Raw genomic sequence first — 18,832 nt, 5'->3', positions numbered from 1 at the left:
CCCCTCCCCCACCCCACCTCGCCCCCTCCCCCACCCCACCTCGCCCCCTCCCCCACCCCCACCTCGCCCCCCTCCCCCCACCCCACCTCGCCCCCTCCCCCACCCCACCTCGCCCCCCCTCCCCCACCCCACCTCGCCCCCTCCCCCACCCCCACCTCGCCCCCTCCCCCACCCCACCTCGCCCCCTCCCCCACCCCACCCCACCTCGGCCCCCTCCCCCCACCCCACCTCGCCCCCTCCCCCCACCCCACCTCGCCCCCTCCCCCCACCCCACCTCGCCCCCTCCCCCCACCCCACCTCGCCCCCTCCCCCCACCCCACCTCGCCCCCTCCCCCCACCCCACCTCGCCCCCTCCCCCCACCCCACCTCGCCCCCTCCCCCCACCCCACCCGCCCCCTCCCCCCACCCCACCCCGCCCCCTCCCCCCACCCCACCTCGCCCCCTCCCCCCACCCCACCTCGCCCCCTCCCCCCACCCCACCTCGCCCCCTCCCCCCACCCCACCTCGCCCCCTCCCCCCACCCCACCTCGCCCCCTCCCCCCACCCCACCTCGCCCCCTCCCCCCACCCCACCTCGCCCCCTCCCCCCACCCCACCTCGCCCCCTCCCCCCACCCCACCTCGCCCCCTCCCCCCACCCCACCTCGCCCCCTCCCCCCACCCCACCTCGCCCCCTCCCCCACCCCACCTCGCCCCCTCCCCCCACCCCACCTCGCCCCCTCCCCCCACCCCACCTCGCCCCCTCCCCCCACCCCACCTCGCCCCCTCCCCCCACCCCTCCCTCGCCCCCACCCCACCTCGCCCCCTCCCCCCACCCCACCTCGCCCCCTCCCCCCCACCCCACCTCGCCCCCTCCCCCCACCCCACCTCGCCCCCTCCCCCCACCCCCACCTCGCCCCCTCCCCCCACCCCACCTCGCCCCCTCCCCCCACCCCACCTCGCCCCCTCCCCCCACCCCACCTCGCCCCCTCCCCCCACCCCACCTCGCCCCCTCCCCCCACCCCACCTCGCCCCCTCCCCCCACCCCACCTCGCCCCCTCCCCCCACCCCACCTCGCCCCCTCCCCCCACCCCACCTCGCCCCCTCCCCCCACCCCACCTCGCCCCCTCCCCCCACCCCACCTCGCCCCCTCCCCCCACCCCACCTCGCCCCCTCCCCCCACCCCACCTCGCCCCCTCCCCCCACTCCACCTCGCCCCCTCCCCCCACCCCACCTCGCCCCCTCCCCCCACCCCACCTCGCCCCCTCCCCCCACCCCACCTCGCACCCTCCCCCCACCCCACCTCGCCCCCTCCCCCACCCCACCTCGCCCCCTCCCCCACCCCACCTCGCCCCCTCCCCCACCCCACCTCGCCCCCTCCCCCACCTCGCCCCCTCCCCCACCCCACCTCGCCCCCTCCCCCCACCCACCTCGCCCCCTCCCCCACCCCACCTCGCCCCCTCCCCCACCCCACCTCGCCCCCTCCCCCACCCCACCTCGCCCCCTCCCCCCACCCCACCTCGCCCCCTCCCCCACCCCACCTCGCCCCCTCCCCCACCCCACCTCGCCCCCTCCCCCCACCCCACCTCGCCCCCTCCCCCCCACCCCACCTCGCCCCCCTCCCCCCACCCCACCTCGCCCCCTCCCCCCACCCCACCTCGCCTCGCCCCCTCCCCCCACCCCACCTCGCCCCCTCCCCCACCCCACCTCGCCCCCTCCCCCCACCCCACCTCGCCCTCTCCCCCCACCCCACCTCGCCCTCTCCCCCCACCCCACCTCGCCCCCTCCCCCCACCCCACCTCGCCCCCTCCCCCCACCCCACCTCGCCCCCTCCCCCCACCCCACCTCGCCCCCTCCCCCCACCCCACCTCGCCCCCTCCCCCCACCCCACCTCGCCCCCTCCCCCCACCCCACCTCGCCCCCTCCCCCCACCCCACCTCGCCCCCTCCCCCCACCCCACCTCGCCCCCTCCCCCACCCCACCTCGCCCCCTCCCCCACCCCACCTCGCCCCCTCCCCCACCCCACCTCGCCCCCTCCCCCCACCCCACCTCGCCCCCTCCCCCCACCCCACCTCGCCCCCTCCCCCCACCCCACCCGCCCCCTCCCCCACCCCACCTCGCCCCCTCCCCCACCCCACCTCGCCCCCTCCCCCACCCCACCTCGCCCCCTCCCCCACCCCACCTCGCCCCCTCCCCCACCCCACCTCGCCCCCTCCCCCCACCCCACCTCGCCCCCTCCCCCCACCCCACCTCGCCCCCTCCCCCCCACCCCACCTCGCCCCCTCCCCCCACCCCACCTCGCCCCCTCCCCCCACCCCACCTCGCCCCCTCCCCCCACCCCACCTCGCCCCCTCCCCCCACCCCACCTCGCCCCCTCCCCCCACCCCACCTCGCCCCCTCCCCCCACCCCTCCCTCGCCCCCACCCCACCTCGCCCCCTCCCCCCACCCCACCTCGCCCCCTCCCCCCACCCCACCTCGCCCCTCCCCCCACCCCACCTCGCCCCCTCCCCCCACCCCACCTCGCCCCCTCCCCCCACCCCACCTCGCCCCCTCCCCCACCCCACCTCGCCCCCTCCCCCCACCCCACCTCGCCCCCTCCCCCCACCCCACCTCGCCCCCTCCCCCCACCCCACCTCGCCCCCTCCCCCCACCCCACCTCGCCCCCTCCCCCCACCCCACCTCGCCCCCTCCCCCCACCCCACCTCGCCCCCTCCCCCCACCCCACCTCGCCCCCTCCCCCCACCCCACCTCGCCCCCTCCCCCCACCCCACCTCGCCCCCTCCCCCCACCCCACCTCGCCCCCTCGCCCCACCCCACCTCGCCCCCTCCCCCCACCCCACCTCGCCCCCTCCCCCCACCCCACCTCGCCCCCTCCCCCCCACCCCCCTCGCCCCCTCCCCCCCACCCCACCTCGCCCCCTCCCCCCACCCCACCTCGCCCCCTCCCCCCACCCCACCCGCCCCCTCCCCCCACCCCACCTCGCCCCCTCCCCCCACCCCACCTCGCCCCCTCCCCCCACCCCACCTCGCCCCCTCCCCCCACCCCACCTCGCCCCCTCCCCCCACCCCACCTCGCCCCCTCCCCCCACCCCACCTCGCCCCCTCCCCCCACCCCACCTCGCCCCCTCCCCCCACCCCACCTCGCCCCCTCCCCCCACCCCACCTCGCCCCCTCCCCCACCCCACCTCGCCCCCTCCCCCCACCCCACCTCGCCCCCTCCCCCACCCCACCTCGCCCCCTCCCCCCACCCCACCTCGCCCCCTCCCCCCACCCCACCTCGCCCCCTCCCCCCACCCCACCTCGCCCCCTCCCCCCACCCCACCTCGCCCCCTCCCCCCACCCCACCTCGCCCCCTCCCCCCACCCCACCTCGCCCCCGCCCCCCACCCCACCTCGCCCGCCCCCCCACCCCACCTCGCCCCCGCCCCCCCACCCCACCTCGCCCCCTCCCCCCCACCCCACCTCGCCCCCTCCCCCCACCCCACCTCGCCCCCTCCCCCCACCCCACCTCGCCCCCTCCCCCCCACCCCACCTCGCCCCCTCCCCCCACCCCACCTCGCCCCCTCCCCCCACCCCACCTCGCCCCCTCCCCCCACCCCACCTCGCCCCCTCCCCCCACCCCACCTCGCCCCCTCCCCCCACCCCACCTCGCCCCCTCCCCCCACCCCACCTCGCCCCCTCCCCCCACCCCACCTCGCCCCCTCCCCCCACCCCACCTCGCCCCCTCCCCCACCCCACCTCGCCCCCTCCCCCCACCCCACCTCGCCCCCTCCCCCCACCCCACCTCGCCCCCTCCCCCCACCCCACCTCGCCCCCTCCCCCCACCCCACCTCGCCCCCTCCCCCCACCCCACCTCGCCCCCTCCCCCCACCCCACCTCGCCCCCTCCCCCCACCCCACCTCGCCCCCTCCCCCCACCCCACCTCGCCCCCTCCCCACCTCGCCCCCTCCCCCCACCCCACCTCGCCCCCTCCCCCCACCCCACCTCGCCCCCTCCCCCCACCCCACCTCGCCCCCTCCCCCCACCCCACCTCGCCCCCTCCCCCCACCCCACCTCGCCCCCTCCCCCCACCCCACCTCGCCCTCTCCCCCCCCCCCACCTCGCCCCCTCCCCCCCCACCTCGCCCCCTCCCCCCTCATCTTGTCCCTACCGCCCTCTGTCTCCGTCTGTTCCTCCACTGTTGGAGGGTCAGTTCTGAGGAAACACTGCACTGTCTGGGGGTCGGCACTGAGTGTCATTACCACCCATTCCTTTCCAACCCCTCGCATTTTCCCTGATGGTGAGGGTGTTTCTTGCTGCTGGAATGATGGAGTCTTTAATCTGTCCCTTGATCTCCTGCAGGATCTGAAGCCGGCGAACCTCCTCATCAGTTCAACAGGTCACCTGAAAATTGCGGACTTTGGCCTGGCGCGGGTTTTCTCCAATGAAGGCGACAGACTCTACAGCCACCAGGTGGCCACGCGGTGAGAGAGAGGCGCGGGAGGGGGCGGGGAGCACAAAGAAATTGCATTTCGGTGGCACTTCTCATGAGCTTCAGTTCCTCAAAAACGCTTACCGACCAACAAAGTAATTTTGAGAGACCAGAGGGAGCAAAGCAGCCAATTTGTGCCCTGCAAGCTCCCAGAAACAGAAAACAAGCAACTTTGGACTCTGACCTCTCCTGTGCACTTTGAGCCCCTTTTTTTGTTTCCTGTGTCTGTCCCAGCACTAACCTCTCCGCTCCCCCACAGGGCCAACTGTCACTTGTTTTCAGTTTTGCTTTCACTGACCTTTGTTCTTTTTTTATTCATTCGTAGGACATGGGCGTGACTGGCTGGTCAGCATGTATTGGAACATAGAACAGTACAGCACAGAACAGGCCCTTCGGCCCACGATGTTGTGCCGAGCTTTATCTGAAACCAAGATCAAGCTATCCCACTCCCTATCATCCTGGTGTGCTCCATGTGCCTATCCAATAACCGCTTAAATGTTCCTAAAGTGTCTGACTCCACTATCACTGCAGGCAGTCCATTCCACACCCCAACCACTCTCTGCATAAAGTACCTACCTCTGATATCCTTCCTGTATCTCCCACCCCGAACCCTATAGTTATGCCCCCTTGTAATAGCTCCATCCACCCGAGGAAATAGTCTTTGAACGTTCACTCTATCTATCCCCTTCTTCATTTTATAAACCTCTATTAAGTCTCCCCTCAGCCTCCTCCGCTCCAGAGAGAACAGCCCTCGCTCCCTCAACCTTTCCTCATAAGACCTACCCTCCAAACCAGGCAGCATCCTGGTAAATCTCCTCTGCACTCTTTCCAGCGTTTCCACATCCTTCTTATAGTGAGGTGACCAGAACTGCACACAACATTCCAAATGTGGTCTCACCAAGGTCCTGTACAGTTGTAGCATGACCCCACGGCTCTTAAACTCCAACCCCCTGTTAATAAAAGCTAACACACTATAGGCCTTCTTCACAGCTCTATCCACTTGAGTGGCAACCTTCAGAGATCTGTGGATATGGACCCCAAGATCTCTCTGTTCCTCCACAGTCTTCAGAACCCTACCTTTGACCCTGTAATCCACATTTAAATTTGTTCTACCAAAATGAATCACCTCACATTTATCAGGGTTAAACTCCATCTGCCATTTTTCAGCCCAGCTTTGCATCCTATCTATGTCTCTTTGCAGTCTACAACAGCCCTCCACCTCATCCACTACTCCACCAATCTTGGTGTCATCAGCAAATTTACTGATCCACCCTTCAGCCCCCTCCTCTAGGTCATTAATAAAAATCACAAAGAGCAGAGGACCAAGCACTGATCCCTGTGGCACTCCGCTAGCAAACTGCCTCCAGTCCGAAAATTTTCCATCCACCACCACCCTCTGTCTTCGATCAGATAACCAGTTACCTATCCAATCGGCCAACTTTCCCTCTATCCCACACCTCCTTACTTTCATCATAAGCCGACCATAGGGGACCTTATCAAACGCCTTACTAAAATCCATGTATATGACATCAACTGCCCTACCTTCATCAACACACTTAGTTACTTCCTTAAAAAATTCAAATTTGTGAGGCACGACTTGCCCTTCACGAATCCGTGCTGACTATCCCGGATTAATCCGCATCTTTCTAAATGGTCGTAAATCCCATCCCTAAGGACCTTTTCCATCAACTTACGAACCACCAAAGTAAGACTAACCGGTCTATAATTACCAGGGTCATTTCTATTCCCTTTCTTAAACAAAGGAACAACATTCGCCACTCTCCAGTCCTCTGACACCATCCCCGTGGACAGTGAGGACCCAAAGATCAAAGCCAAAGGCTCTGCAATCTCATCCCTTGCCTCCCAAAGAATCCTAGGATATATTTCATCAGGCCCAGGGGACTTATCGACCTTCAGTTTATTCAAAATTGCTAGTACATCCTCCCTCTGAACATCTACTTCCTCCAGCCTATTAGCCTGTAACACCTTCTCTTCCTCAAAAATATGGCCCCTCTCCTTGGTGAACACTGAAGAAAAGTATTCATTCATCGCCTCTCCTATCTCTACTGACTCTATACACAAGTTCCCACTACTGTCCTTGACCGGCCCTAACCTCACCCTGATCAGTCTTTTATTCCTCACATAAGAGTAAAAAGCCTTGGGGTTTTCCTTGATCCAACCCGCCAAGAACTTCTCATGCCCCCTCCTAGCTCACCTAAGCCCCTTTTTCGGCTCATTCCTTGCTAACTTGTAACCCTCAATCGAGCCATCTGAACCTTGTTTCCTCATCCCTACATAAGCTTCCCTCTTCCTTCTTGCAAGACATTCCACCTCTTTTGTGAACCATGGTTCCCTCACTCGGCCATTTCCTCCCTGCCTGACAGGGACATACCTATCAAGGACACACTGTATTTGTTCCTTGAAAAAGGTCCACTTCTCATGAGTGCCTTTCCCTGACAGTTTCTGTTCCCATCTTATGCCCCCTAATTCTTGCCTAATCGCATCATAATTACCCCTCCCCCAAGTATAAACCTTGCCCTGCCGTACGGCCCTATCCCTCTCCATTGCAATAACAAAAGACACCGAATTGTGGTCACTATCTCCAAAGTGCTCTCCCACAACCAAATCTGACACTTGGCCCGGTTCATTTCCCAGTACCAAATCCAATGTGGCCCCACCTCTTGTCGGCCTATCCACATATTGTGTCAGGAAACCCTCCTGCACACACTGCACAAAAACTGCCCCATCCGAACTATTCGACCTACAAAGGTTCCAATCAATATTTGGAAAGTTAAAGTCCCCCATGCCAACTACCCTGTGACCCCCCACACCTATCCATAATCTGCTTAGCAATTTCTTCCTCCACATCTCTATTACTATTTGGGGGCCCATAGTAAACTCCTAACAACGTGACCGCTCCTTTCCTATTTCTAACTACAGCCCATATTACCTCAGTGTGCAGATCCCCCTCGAAGTGCCTTTCCGCAGCCGTTAAACTATCCTTGATTAACAATGCTACTCCTCCACCTCTTTTACCAGCTTCCCTACACTTACTGAAACATCTATACCCCGGTATTGCCCATCCCTAGTTACCCTTGGAGGGCAGTTGAGAGTCAACCACATGCTGTGGCTCTGGAGTCACGTGTAGGCCAGACCGGGTAAGGACGGCAGATTTCCTTCCCCAAAGGACAGGAGTGAAACGGATAGGTTTTTCCAACAATTGACAATGGTTTCATGGTCATAAGTAGAGTCATAAAGGTTTACAGCATGGAAACAGGCCCTTCGGCCCAACTTGTCCATGCCGCCCTAAACTAGTCCCAATTGCCCGCGTTTGGATCATATCCCTCTATACCCATCTTACCCATGTAATTGTCTAAATGCTTTTTAAAAGACAAAATTGTACCCCTGGCAGTAGATTCTTAATTCCAGATATATTTTATTGAATTCAAATTCCCCTCTTTGCTGTGGGGGGTTTAGAACCCGGGTCCCTGGTTATATTTGTGATATATATAAAGGATTTGGAAGAAGATGTAACTGGTGTAATCAGCAAGTTTGCGGATGACACGAAGATGGCTGGACTTGCGGATAGCGAAGAGCATTGTCGGGCAATACAGCAGGATATAGATAGGCTGGAAAATTGAGCGGAGAGGTGGCAGATGGAGTTTAATCCGGATAAATGCGAAGTGATGCATTTTGGAAGAAATAATGTAGGGAGGAGTTATACAATAAATGGCAGAGTCATCAGGAGTATAGGAACACAGAGGGACCTAGGTGTGCAAGTCTGCAAATCCTTGAAGGTGGCAACACAGGTGGAGAAGGTGGTGAAGAAGGCATATGGTATGCTTGCCTTTATAGGACGGGGTATAGAGTATAAAAGCTGGAGTCTGATGATGCAGCTGTATAGAACGCTGGTTAGGCCACATTTGGAGTACTGCGTCCAGTTCTGGTCGCCGCACCACCAGAAGGACGTGGAGGCGTTAGAGAGAGTGCTGAGAAGGTTTACCAGGATGTTGCCTGGTATGGAGGGTCTTAGCTATGAGGAGAGATTGGGTAAACTGGGGTTGTTCTCCCTGGAAAGACGGAGAATGAGGGGAGATCTAATAGAGGTGTACAAGATTATGAAGGGGATAGATAGGGTGAACGGTGGGAAGCTTTTTCCCAGATCAGAAGTGACGTCCACGACGGGTTACGGGCTCAAGGTGAGAGGGGCGAAGTATAACTCAGATATTAGAGGGATGTTTTTTACACAGAGGGTGGTGGGGGCCTGGAATGCGCTGCCAAGTAGGGTGGTGGAGGCAGGCACGCTGACATCGTTTAAGACTTACCTGGATAGTCACATGAGCAGCCTGGGAATGGAGGGATACAAACGATTGGTCTAGTTGGACCAAGGAGCGGCACAGGCTTGGAGGGCCGAAGGGCATGTTTCCTGTGCTGTACTGTTCTTTGTTCTTTGTCCTTTGTTCCCCAGAGCATTAGCTGAGTTTCCGGATTAATAGTCTAGCGATAATAGTGATATTATCTCCGATTAACACATTCCGATATCTTACCTTCATGCCGCTGTTCGTACCTTCTTTAGTCCTTAATGCTACCATTAACGCCCCCTTTGTCTTGTGTCATTGGTGCCTTACCAGTATCTCTGCCGCTCCTACCTACCCCTGACCCTGTGTTCTGCTCCCCCACCTCCCTCTGACCATAAAATCCATCCCTTCTCTACCTCTCTTGTGCTCTGAAGAAGAGCCACACGAACTCGAAAGGTTAACCCTCTTTCCCTCTCCACATTCGCTGCCAGACCTGCTGAGACGTCCCAGCATTTGGATTCGTATTTCGGAAAATGAGCAGATTAGTTGAGGCGAAGTGTTGACCCCGGATTACAGGAGAGTGCTGCACTGTTAAATCCATAGGATATGGGGCACATTAAATTCCATACTCTTTATCCCACATTGCAGGTGGTACCGAGCCCCGGAGCTCCTATACGGAGCTCGGAAATACGATGAAGGTGTGGATCTTTGGTAAGATGCGTCTTTCTCTGTTCCTGTAACTTCCCGAAAAAGCTCAAACTTCCTTCAGCATCAGTTAGATGGGGAAAAGTTGAAAATGTAAGGATTGCTCCCATCAAAAACTCCCAGGACAGGGACAGCACGGGGTCAGATACAGAGTAAAGCTCCCTCTACACTGTCCCCATCAAACACTCCCAGGACAGGTACAGCACGGGGTTAGATACAGAGTAAAGCTCCCTCTACACTGTCCCCATCAAACATTCCCAGGACAGGTACACCACGGGATTAGATACAGAGTAAAGCTCCCTCTACATTGTCCCCATCAAACACTCCGAGGACAGGTACAGCATGGGGTTAGATACAGAGTAAAGCTCCCTCTACACTGTCCCCATCAAACACTCCGAGGACAGGTACAGCATGGGGTTAGATACAGAGTAAAGCTCCGTCTACACTGTCCCCATCAAACACTCCCAGGACAGGTACAGCATGGGGTGAGATACAGTGTAAAGCTCCCTCTACACTGTCCCCATCAAACACTCCCAGGACAGGTACAGCACGGGGTTAGATACAGAGTAAAGCTCCCTCTGCACTGTCCCCATCAAACACTCTCAGGACAGCTACAGCACAGGGTTAGATACAGAGTAAAGCTCCGTCTACACTGTCCCCATCAAACACTCCCAGGACAGGGACAGCATGGGGTTAGATACAGAGTAAAGCTCCCTCTACACTGTCCCCATCAAACAATCCCAGGACAGGGACAGCACGGGGTTAGATACAGAGTAAAGCTCCCTCTACACTGTCCCCATCAAACACTCCCAGGACAGGTACAGCACGGGGTTAGATACAGAGTAAAGCTCCCTCTGCACTGTCCCCATCAAACACTCCCAGGACAGGTACAGCACAGGGTTAGATACAGAGTAAAGCTCCGTCTACACTGTCCCCATCAAACACTCCCAGGACAGGGACAGCATGGGGTTAGATACCGAGTAAAGCTCCCTCTACACTGTCCCCCATCAAACACTCCCAGGACAGGTACAGCACGGGGTTAGATACAGAGTAAAGCTCCCTCTACACTGTCCCCCATCAAACACTCCCAGGACAGGGACAGCACGGGGTTAGATACAGAGTAAAACTCCCTCTACACTGTCCCCATCAAACACTCCCAGGACAGGTACAGCACGGAGTTAGATACAGAGTAATGCTCCCTCTACACTGTCCCCATCAAACACTCCCAGGACAGGTACAGCGTGGCTGGAGTGGGAATGATCACGATATTTGCTGATCCCCTCTCATGTTTCTGCTCCCTCCAGGGCTGTGGGCTGCATATTTGGGGAACTCCTGAACAACTCCCCGCTCTTCCCCGGTGAGAACGACATTGAACAGCTGTGCTGTGTGCTCCGAGTCCTCGGAACGCCCAACGAGAGGATTTGGCCGGTAAGACGTTCCCTAACCTCCTCAGGACAGGATACATTGACCTTGGGGAGAGGTGTTCAGTGTAGATTTACCACAGTCTAAGGGGTTAAATGCTGAGGAGAAGATTAAACACAAACTTGGATATTCCCGGGAATTTCGAAGGTTCGGAGTGGGGAGATTGATTTGATGGAAGTTTGAAATATTCAGATAGGGCCGAGAGAGAGAAACTATTTCTCGCTGGTTGGGGGTGGATTCTGGGACGAGGGGGTTTGTGGACAGAGTCTAAAAATGAGAGGCCAAGCTTTCAGAAGTGAAATGAGGAAACGCGTTGACACACAAAGGGTGTGGGGGGGTGGAGGGACTCTCCCAGAAACGGCAATCGATGTCGGGTCAGTTAATTTTAAGTTTCAGATTCACAGATTTTTGTTAACTGATGTGATTAAAGGATATGGGGCAAAGACCAAATAGCCGCCTCCTATTCCTGTGTAGCAGGCTCGAGAGCGGGGGCTGAATGGCCTCCTCCTGTTCCTGTGTAACAGGCTCGAGAGCGGGGGCTGAATGGCCTCCTCCTGTTCCTGTGTCGCAGGCTTGAGAGCGGGGGCTGAATGGTCTCCTCCTGTTCCTGTGTAACAGGCTTGAGAGTGGGGGCTGAATGGCCTCCTCCTGTTCCTGTGTAACAGGCTTGAGAGTGGGGGGCTGAATGGCCTCCTCCTGTTCCTGTGTAACAGGCTCGAGAGGGGCTGAATGGGCCTCCTCCTGTTCCTGTGTAACAGGCTTGAGAGGGACTGAATGGCCTCCTCCTGTTCCTGTGTAACAGGCTCGAGAGGGGCTGAATGGCCTCCTCCTGTTCCTGTGTAACAGGCTCGAGAGGGGCTGAATGGGCCTCCTCCTGTTTCTGTGTAACAGGCTCGAGAGTGGGGGCTGAATGGGTCTCCTCCTGTTCCTGTGTAACAGGCTCGGGAGGGGCTGAATGGTCTCCTCCTGTTCCTGTGTAGCAGGCTCGAGAGGGGCTGAATGGGTCTCCTCCTGTTCCTGTGTAACAGGCTCGAGAGAGGGGCTGAATGGCCTCCTCCTGTTCCTGTGTAGCAGGCTTGAGTGAGGGGCTGAATGGCCTCCTCCTGTTCCTGTGTAGCAGGCTTGAGTGAGGGGCTGAATGGCCTCCTCCTGTTCCTGTGTAGCAGGCTTGAGTGAGGGGCTGAATGGCCTCCTCCTGTTCCTGTGTAGCAGGCTTGAGTGAGGGGCTGAATGACCTCCTGTTCCTGTGCATTATAAATTTACGTGGTTGTAGATTGCTTTAAGAGCTAATTACATGGTTTGATGGTGTTGTTATGAGGGTGTTGCACAGGTGACTGTTTTACCTTCAGTTTGTACTCTGTTCAGGCAAGAGGGGTGATCTTATAGAGGTCTATAAAATAATGAGGGGCACAGATCAGCTAGAAAGTCAATATCTTTTCCCAAAGGTAGGGGAGTCTAAAACTAGAGGGCATAGGTTGAAGGTGAGAGGGGAGAGATACAAAAGGGTCCAGAGGGGCAATTTTTTCACACAGAGGGTGGTGAGTGTCTGGAACAAGCTGCCAGAGGCAGTAGTAGAGGCGGGTACAGTTTTGTCTTTTAAAAAGCATTTAGACAGTTACAAGGGTAAGATGGGTTTAGAGGGATATGGGCCAAATGCGGGCAATTGGGACTCGCTTAGTGGTTAAAAAAGGGGATGGCATGGACAAGTTGGGCCGAAGGGCCTGTTTCCATGCTGTAAATCTCTATGACTGTATAATTTTGTTATCAATCATTTAAAAACTCCTTTTCTTAAGTTTTGTTTTGGAAGAAGGAAAGAATTTCTCTTCATAATAATAATGGAATTGCAACTGAAATCCTTGAGCTGAGTCCGGCGGGAGTGAGGTCGGTTTGCTGAGGCGCAACTGGTGTATACGTGATCCCTAACATCTCATTATTCACTCCTCTTCCCCCCCCTCGCCCCCGCCCCACCTGCAGGAGATCACCGAGCTCCCGGATTACAACAAGATCACCTTCAAGGAGAACCCCCCCATCCCGTTGGAGCAGGTTGTCCCCGACGCCTCGCCGGAGGCCGTGGACCTGCTGAAACGCTTCCTCATCTACCCGTCAAAGCAGCGGATCAGCGCTGCCGAGGTGAGGCGCGACGCGGGTTCCCAAACCTCCCACACCCACCCCGTCCAACGCCACCGCCGCCTTTCACCACTCGCCTGCCGCTGGTGTCTTGTCAAGCACAGGACAGGGACAGCCAAATAAAACCAAGTTACTCTGCAGGAGCTAGAGGCACAGAGATCACTGACCTCGCAGGGTGATAGCGGCAGAGTGAGCATGTCACTGCACTAATCCAGGGACACCCAGGCTATCGCAGCAGTTAAGGGTGGGGATACACAGGTCACCGCAATGTCGACACAGGCTAGATGTGAGAACAAGAGGTGAGGCAGGCACTGGGGCCCAGGCAGAGAAGCAAAGAGAGGTTGTGTCAAACTAGTCTCCATCCTCGGTTCGATCCCACCAGGAAATTTGTGCCCGGTTCCTGTCTCCGAACTCCACTCGGAATACTGTGCAGTTCCGGTCTCCCTATCCCACTTGGAATACTGTGCACAGTTCCGGTCTCCCTATCCCACTTGGAATACTGTGCACAGTTCCGGTCTCCCTATCCCACTTGGAATACTGTGCACAGTTCCGGTCTCCCTATCCCACTCGGAATACTGTGCACAGCTCCGGTCTCCCTATACCACTTGGAATACTGTGCACAGTTTCAGTCTCCCAATCCCACTCAATACTGTGCACAGTTCCGTTCTCCCTATCCCACTTGGAATACTGTGCACAGTTCCAGTCTCCCGATCCCACTCAGAATACTGTGCACAGTTCCGGTCTCCCTTTCCCACTTGGAATACTGTGCACAGTTCCGGTCTCCGTACCCCACTTGGAATACTGTGCACAGTTCCGGTCTCCCTATCCCACTTGGAATACTGTGCACAGTTCCGGTCTCCCTTTCCCACTTGGAATATTGTGCACAGTTCTGGCTGGCACAGTGGTTAGCGCTGCTGCCTCACAGTACCAGCGACCCGGGTTCGATTCCCAGCCTCGGGTCACTGTCTGTGTGGAGTTTGCACGCTCTCCCCATGTCTGCCTGGGTTTCCTCCGGGTGCTCCGGTTTCCTCCCACAGTCTGAAAGACGTGTTGGTTAGGGTGCGTTGGCCATGCTAAATTCTCCCTCAGTGTACCCGAACAGGCGCCGGAGTGTGGCGACTAGGGGATTTTCACAGTAACTTCATTGCAGTGTTAATGTAAGCCTACTTGTGACACTAATAATTAAATTTATATAGAAAGTTCCGCACAGTTCCAATCGCTGTATCCCATTTGGAATACTGTGCATCATATTGGTCTCTGTATCCCACTTGGAATACTGTGCACATCTCCGGTCTCCCTATCCCACTTGGAATACTGTGCACAGTTCCGGTCTCCCTATCCCACTTGGAATACTGTGCACAGTTCCGGTCTCCCTATCCCACTTGGAATACTGTGCACAGTTCCAGTCTCCCTATCCCACTTGGAATACCGTGCACAGTTCCGGTCTCCCTATCCCACTTGGAATACTGTGCACAGTTCCAGTCTCCATATCCCATTTGGAATGCTGTGCACAGTTCCGGTCTCCGTATCCCACTTAGAATACTGTGCACAGTTCCGGTCTCCCTATCCCACTTGGAATGCTGTGCACAGTTACGGTCTCCCTATCCCACTTGGAATACTGTGCACAGTTCCAGTCTCCATATCCCACTTGGAATACTGTGCACAGTTCCGGTCTCCGTATCCCACTTGGAATACTGTGCACAGTTCCGGTCTCTCTATCCCACTTGGAATACTGTGCACAGTTCCGGTCTCCATATCCCACTTGGAATACTGTGCACAGTTCCGGTCTCTCTATCCCACTTGGAATACTGTGCACAGTTCCGGTCTCCCTATCCCACTTGGAATACTGTGCACAGTTCCGGTCTCCCTATCCCACTTGGAATACTGTGCACAGTTCCAGTCTCCATATCCCACTTGGAATACTGCGCACAGTTCCGGTCTCCCTATCCCACTTGGAATACTGTGCACAGTTCCGTTCTCTGTAATATAAAAAATAATTGTAGTGATGAGGGAAGTTGGAAGGATGATCCCAAATGTGAAACTCTAATTATTGGGAAAGATTGAGTGCCCTGGGGCTCTTTCTCGAGAAAAGAGAAGGCTGAGGGTGTCGAAGCCCAGAAGCACCCCCACTCCTCCGCCCCCACCCCCCCCCCCCCTCCCACCGGCTCCCCCTCCTCCCCACCCTCCTCCCCACCCCAGACTGGGAAGTCCAGAATGTGCTGACAGGGCGGCCCATGTTGCAGCTGGAAGGTCAGGCTCAGGATAAGGGGGCGGCCTTTCGGATGGAGCTGAGCAGAAATCTCTCAGTTGCGAAGTTTGCGATAAACTTTTGGGATTCTCAACCCCGGGGAGCCGCCTCGAATACTTTCAAGACAGAGGCGGATAGGTTTCCACCGATGAAGGGATTGGGGAATGGAACATGAAGGAGAGGGCGAGTGAGCGTATTCGAGACGGCAATGGTGTGACATTGGGAAAATCCGGGAAGTTTGAAACGTGGACAATCAGCAGGGCTCGTGGGGCCGAGTGGTCTCCAGCTCCAGTTTCCCAGGACTGAATGGAAGCCTATTCAAAATGGTGGAGGCTATTCAATAGGGAGACGTAGAGGACATGTTTCCTCGTGTCTCTGTGTTCAGATGATGGCCCTCTGGTTGACACGAGTGCAGCGACCCACCCCCCTCCTACCCAGGAAGCGCGCTCCCTGAGCGCGGCGGCAGCCTGACCGGTGTCCCCCCTCTCTCCACAGGCCCTTCTGCACCCGTACTTCTTCAAGGAGCCCCTCCCGGCCCACCACTCGGAGCTGCCCATCCCCCGGCGGGGGGCCAGGAAGTCCCAGCAGAGGCTGCAGCACCAGCACGAGTTCCACATCGACCGGCCCCTGGAGGAGTCCGTGATTGAGCCCGACCTGGTTTGCCAGCACGTCAGAGTCTGGTGATGGAGCGGGGAGAGGGACCCCCAGGAACACTGGCTGTGAGGAACTGACTAAACCTGATAGTGGAGACAATGATGAGTAACGTGTCTGCGTTGGAGGGGCGGGGGGCAACACAAGGAGAAACGGACACACAGAGGGGCTGCCTCGCCAGCTTGTAAACAGCACCTTCAACAGAATAAACAGCCAGCGAGCGGCCATCCCGCATCATTTAAATCCCAGCCACAGGAAACACTGGGACACCGGGCCCAAAGCTCGGTCAAAGAGGTGGCATTGTACGGGGCGGAGAGAGAGAGAGTGTGAGGCAGAGAGAGAGAGAGTGTGAGGCGGAGAGAGAGAGAGTGTGAGGCGGAGAGAGAGAGAGTGTGAGGCGGAGAGAGAGAGAGTGTGAGGCGGAGAGAGAGAGAGTGTGAGGCGGAGAGAGAGAGAGTGTGAGGCGGAGAGAGAGAGAGTGTGAGGCGGAGAGAGAGAGAGTGTGAGGCGGAGAGAGAGAGAGTGTGAGGCGGAGAGAGAGAGAGTGTGAGGCGGAGAGAGAGAGAGTGTGAGGCGGAGAGAGAGAGAGTGTGAGGCGGAGAGAGAGAGAGTGTGAGGCGGAGAGAGAGAGAGTGTGAGGCGGAGAGAGAGAGAGTGTGAGGCGGAGAGAGAGTGAGTGTGAGGCGGAGAGAGAGTGAGTGTGAGGCGGAGAGAGAGAGAGTGTGAGGCGGAGAGAGAGAGAGTGTGAGGCGGAGAGAGAGAGTGTGAGGCGGAGAGAGAGAGAGTGTGAGGCGGAGAGAGAGAGAGTGTGAGGCGGAGAGAGAGAGAGTGTGAGGCGGAGAGAGAGAGAGTGTGAGGCGGAGAGAGAGAGAGTGTGAGGCGGAGAGAGAGAGAGTGTGAGGCGGAGAGAGAGAGAGTGTGAGGCGGAGAGAGAGAGAGTGTGAGGCGGAGAGAGAGAGAGTGTGAGGCGGAGAGAGAGAGAGTGTGAGGCGGAGAGAGAGAGAGGTGTGAGGCGGGAGAGAGAGAGAGTGTGAGGCGGAGAGAGAGAGTGTGAGGCGGAGAGAGAGAGAGTGTGAGGCGGAGAGAGAGAGAGTGTGAGGCGGAGAGAGAGAGAGTGTGAGGCGGAGAGAGAGAGAGTGTGAGGCGGAGAGAGAGAGAGTGTGAGGCGGAGAGAGAGAGAGAGTGTGAGGCGGAGAGAGAGAGAGTGTGAGGCGGAGAGAGAGAGAGTGTGAGGCGGAGAGAGAGAGAGAGTGTGAGGCGGGAGAGAGAGAGAGTGTGAGGCGGAGAGAGAGAGAGAGTGTGAGGCGGAGAGAGAGAGAGAGAGTGTGAGGCGGAGAGAGAGAGAGAGTGTGAGGCGGAGAGAGAGAGTGTGAGGCGGAGAGAGAGAGAGTGTGAGGCGGAGAGAGAGAGAGTGTGAGGCGGAGAGAGAGAGAGTGTGAGGCGGAGAGAGAGAGAGTGTGAGGCGGAGAGAGAGAGAGTGTGAGGCGGAGAGAGAGAGAGTGTGAGGCGGAGAGAGAGAGAGTGTGAGGCGGAGAGAGAGAGAGTGTGAGGCGGGAGAGAGAGAGAGTGTGAGGCGGAGAGAGAGAGAGTGTGAGGCGGAGAGAGAGAGAGTGTGAGGCGGAGAGAGAGAGAGTGTGAGGCGGAGAGAGAGAGAGTGTGAGGCGGAGAGAGAGAGAGTGTGAGGCGGAGAGAGAGAGAGTGTGAGGCGGAGAGAGAGAGAGTGTGAGGCGGAGAGAGAGAGAGTGTGAGGCGGAGAGAGAGAGAGTGTGAGGCGGAGAGAGAGAGAGTGTGAGGCGGAGAGAGAGAGAGTGTGAGGCGGAGAGAGAGAGAGTGTGAGGCGGAGAGAGAGAGAGTGTGAGGCGGAGAGAGAGAGAGTGTGAGGCGGAGAGAGAGAGAGTGTGAGGCGGAGAGAGAGAGAGTGTGAGGCGGAGAGAGAGAGAGTGTGAGGCGGAGAGGAGAGAGAGAGTGTGAGGCGGAAGAGAGAGAGAGTGTGAGGCGGAGAGAGAGAGAGTGTGAGGCGGAGAGAGAGAGAGAGTGTGAGGCGGAGAGAGAGAGAGAGTGTGAGGCGGAGAGAGAGAGAGAGTGTGAGGCGGAGAGAGAGAGAGAGTGTGAGGCGGAGAGAGAGAGAGTGTGAGGCGGAGAGAGAGAGAGTGTGAGGCGGAGAGAGAGAGAGTGTGAGGCGGAGAGAGAGAGAGTGTGAGGCGGAGAGAGAGAGAGTGTGAGGCGGAGAGAGAGAGAGTGTGAGGCGGAGAGAGAGAGAGTGTGAGGCGGAGAGAGAGAGAGAGTGTGAGGCGGAGAGAGAGAGAGTGTGAGGCGGAGAGAGAGAGAGTGTGAGGCGGAGAGAGAGAGAGTGTGAGGCGGAGAGAGAGAGAGTGTGAGGCGGAGAGAGAGAGAGTGTGAGGCGGAGAGAGAGAGAGAGTGTGAGGCGGAGAGAGAGAGAGTGTGAGGCGGAGAGAGAGAGAGTGTGAGGCGGAGAGAGAGAGAGTGTGAGGCGGAGAGAGAGAGTGTGAGGCGGAGAGAGAGAGAGTGTGAGGCGGAGAGAGAGAGAGTGTGAGGCGGAGAGAGAGAGAGTGTGAGGCGGAGAGAGAGAGAGTGTGAGGCGGAGAGAGAGAGAGTGTGAGGCGGAGAGAGAGAGAGTGTGAGGCGGAGAGAGAGAGAGTGTGAGGCGGAGAGAGAGAGAGTGTGAGGCGGAGATAGAGAGAGTGTGAGGCGGAGATAGAGAGAGTGTGAGGCGGAGAGAGAGAGAGTGTGAGGCGGAGAGAGAGAGAGTGTGAGGCGGAGAGAGAGAGAGTGTGAGGCGGAGAGAGAGAGAGTGTGAGGCGGAGAGAGAGAGAGTGTGAGGCGGAGAGAGAGAGAGTGTGAGGCGGAGAGAGAGAGAGTGTGAGGCGGAGAGAGAGAGAGTGTGAGGCGGAGAGAGAGAGAGTGTGAGGCGGA

The 18,832-nt window shown here is 58.8% G+C and overlaps 1 protein-coding gene across 1 annotated transcript; it reads left to right on the top strand.

The window, feature by feature from the left end:
* Positions 1 to 4,317: 4,317 nt before the first annotated feature.
* On the top strand, positions 4,318 to 16,138 carry cdk20 (cyclin dependent kinase 20; the record flags this gene model as incomplete). The annotated part of the gene is made up of 5 exons (XM_078208766.1): positions 4,318 to 4,439; positions 9,394 to 9,456; positions 10,755 to 10,878; positions 12,847 to 13,002; positions 15,743 to 16,138. Coding segments are annotated over 5 exons (654 nt in total), but the record flags the coding sequence as incomplete, so codon positions are not given.
* Positions 16,139 to 18,832: the final 2,694 nt, after the last annotated feature.

The sequence above is a fragment of the Mustelus asterias genome, unplaced genomic scaffold (assembly GCF_964213995.1).
Source record: "Mustelus asterias unplaced genomic scaffold, sMusAst1.hap1.1 HAP1_SCAFFOLD_4400, whole genome shotgun sequence".
Lineage (NCBI taxonomy): Eukaryota > Metazoa > Chordata > Chondrichthyes > Carcharhiniformes > Triakidae > Mustelus > Mustelus asterias.
This window is presented reverse-complemented; position numbering and strand designations above follow the sequence as displayed.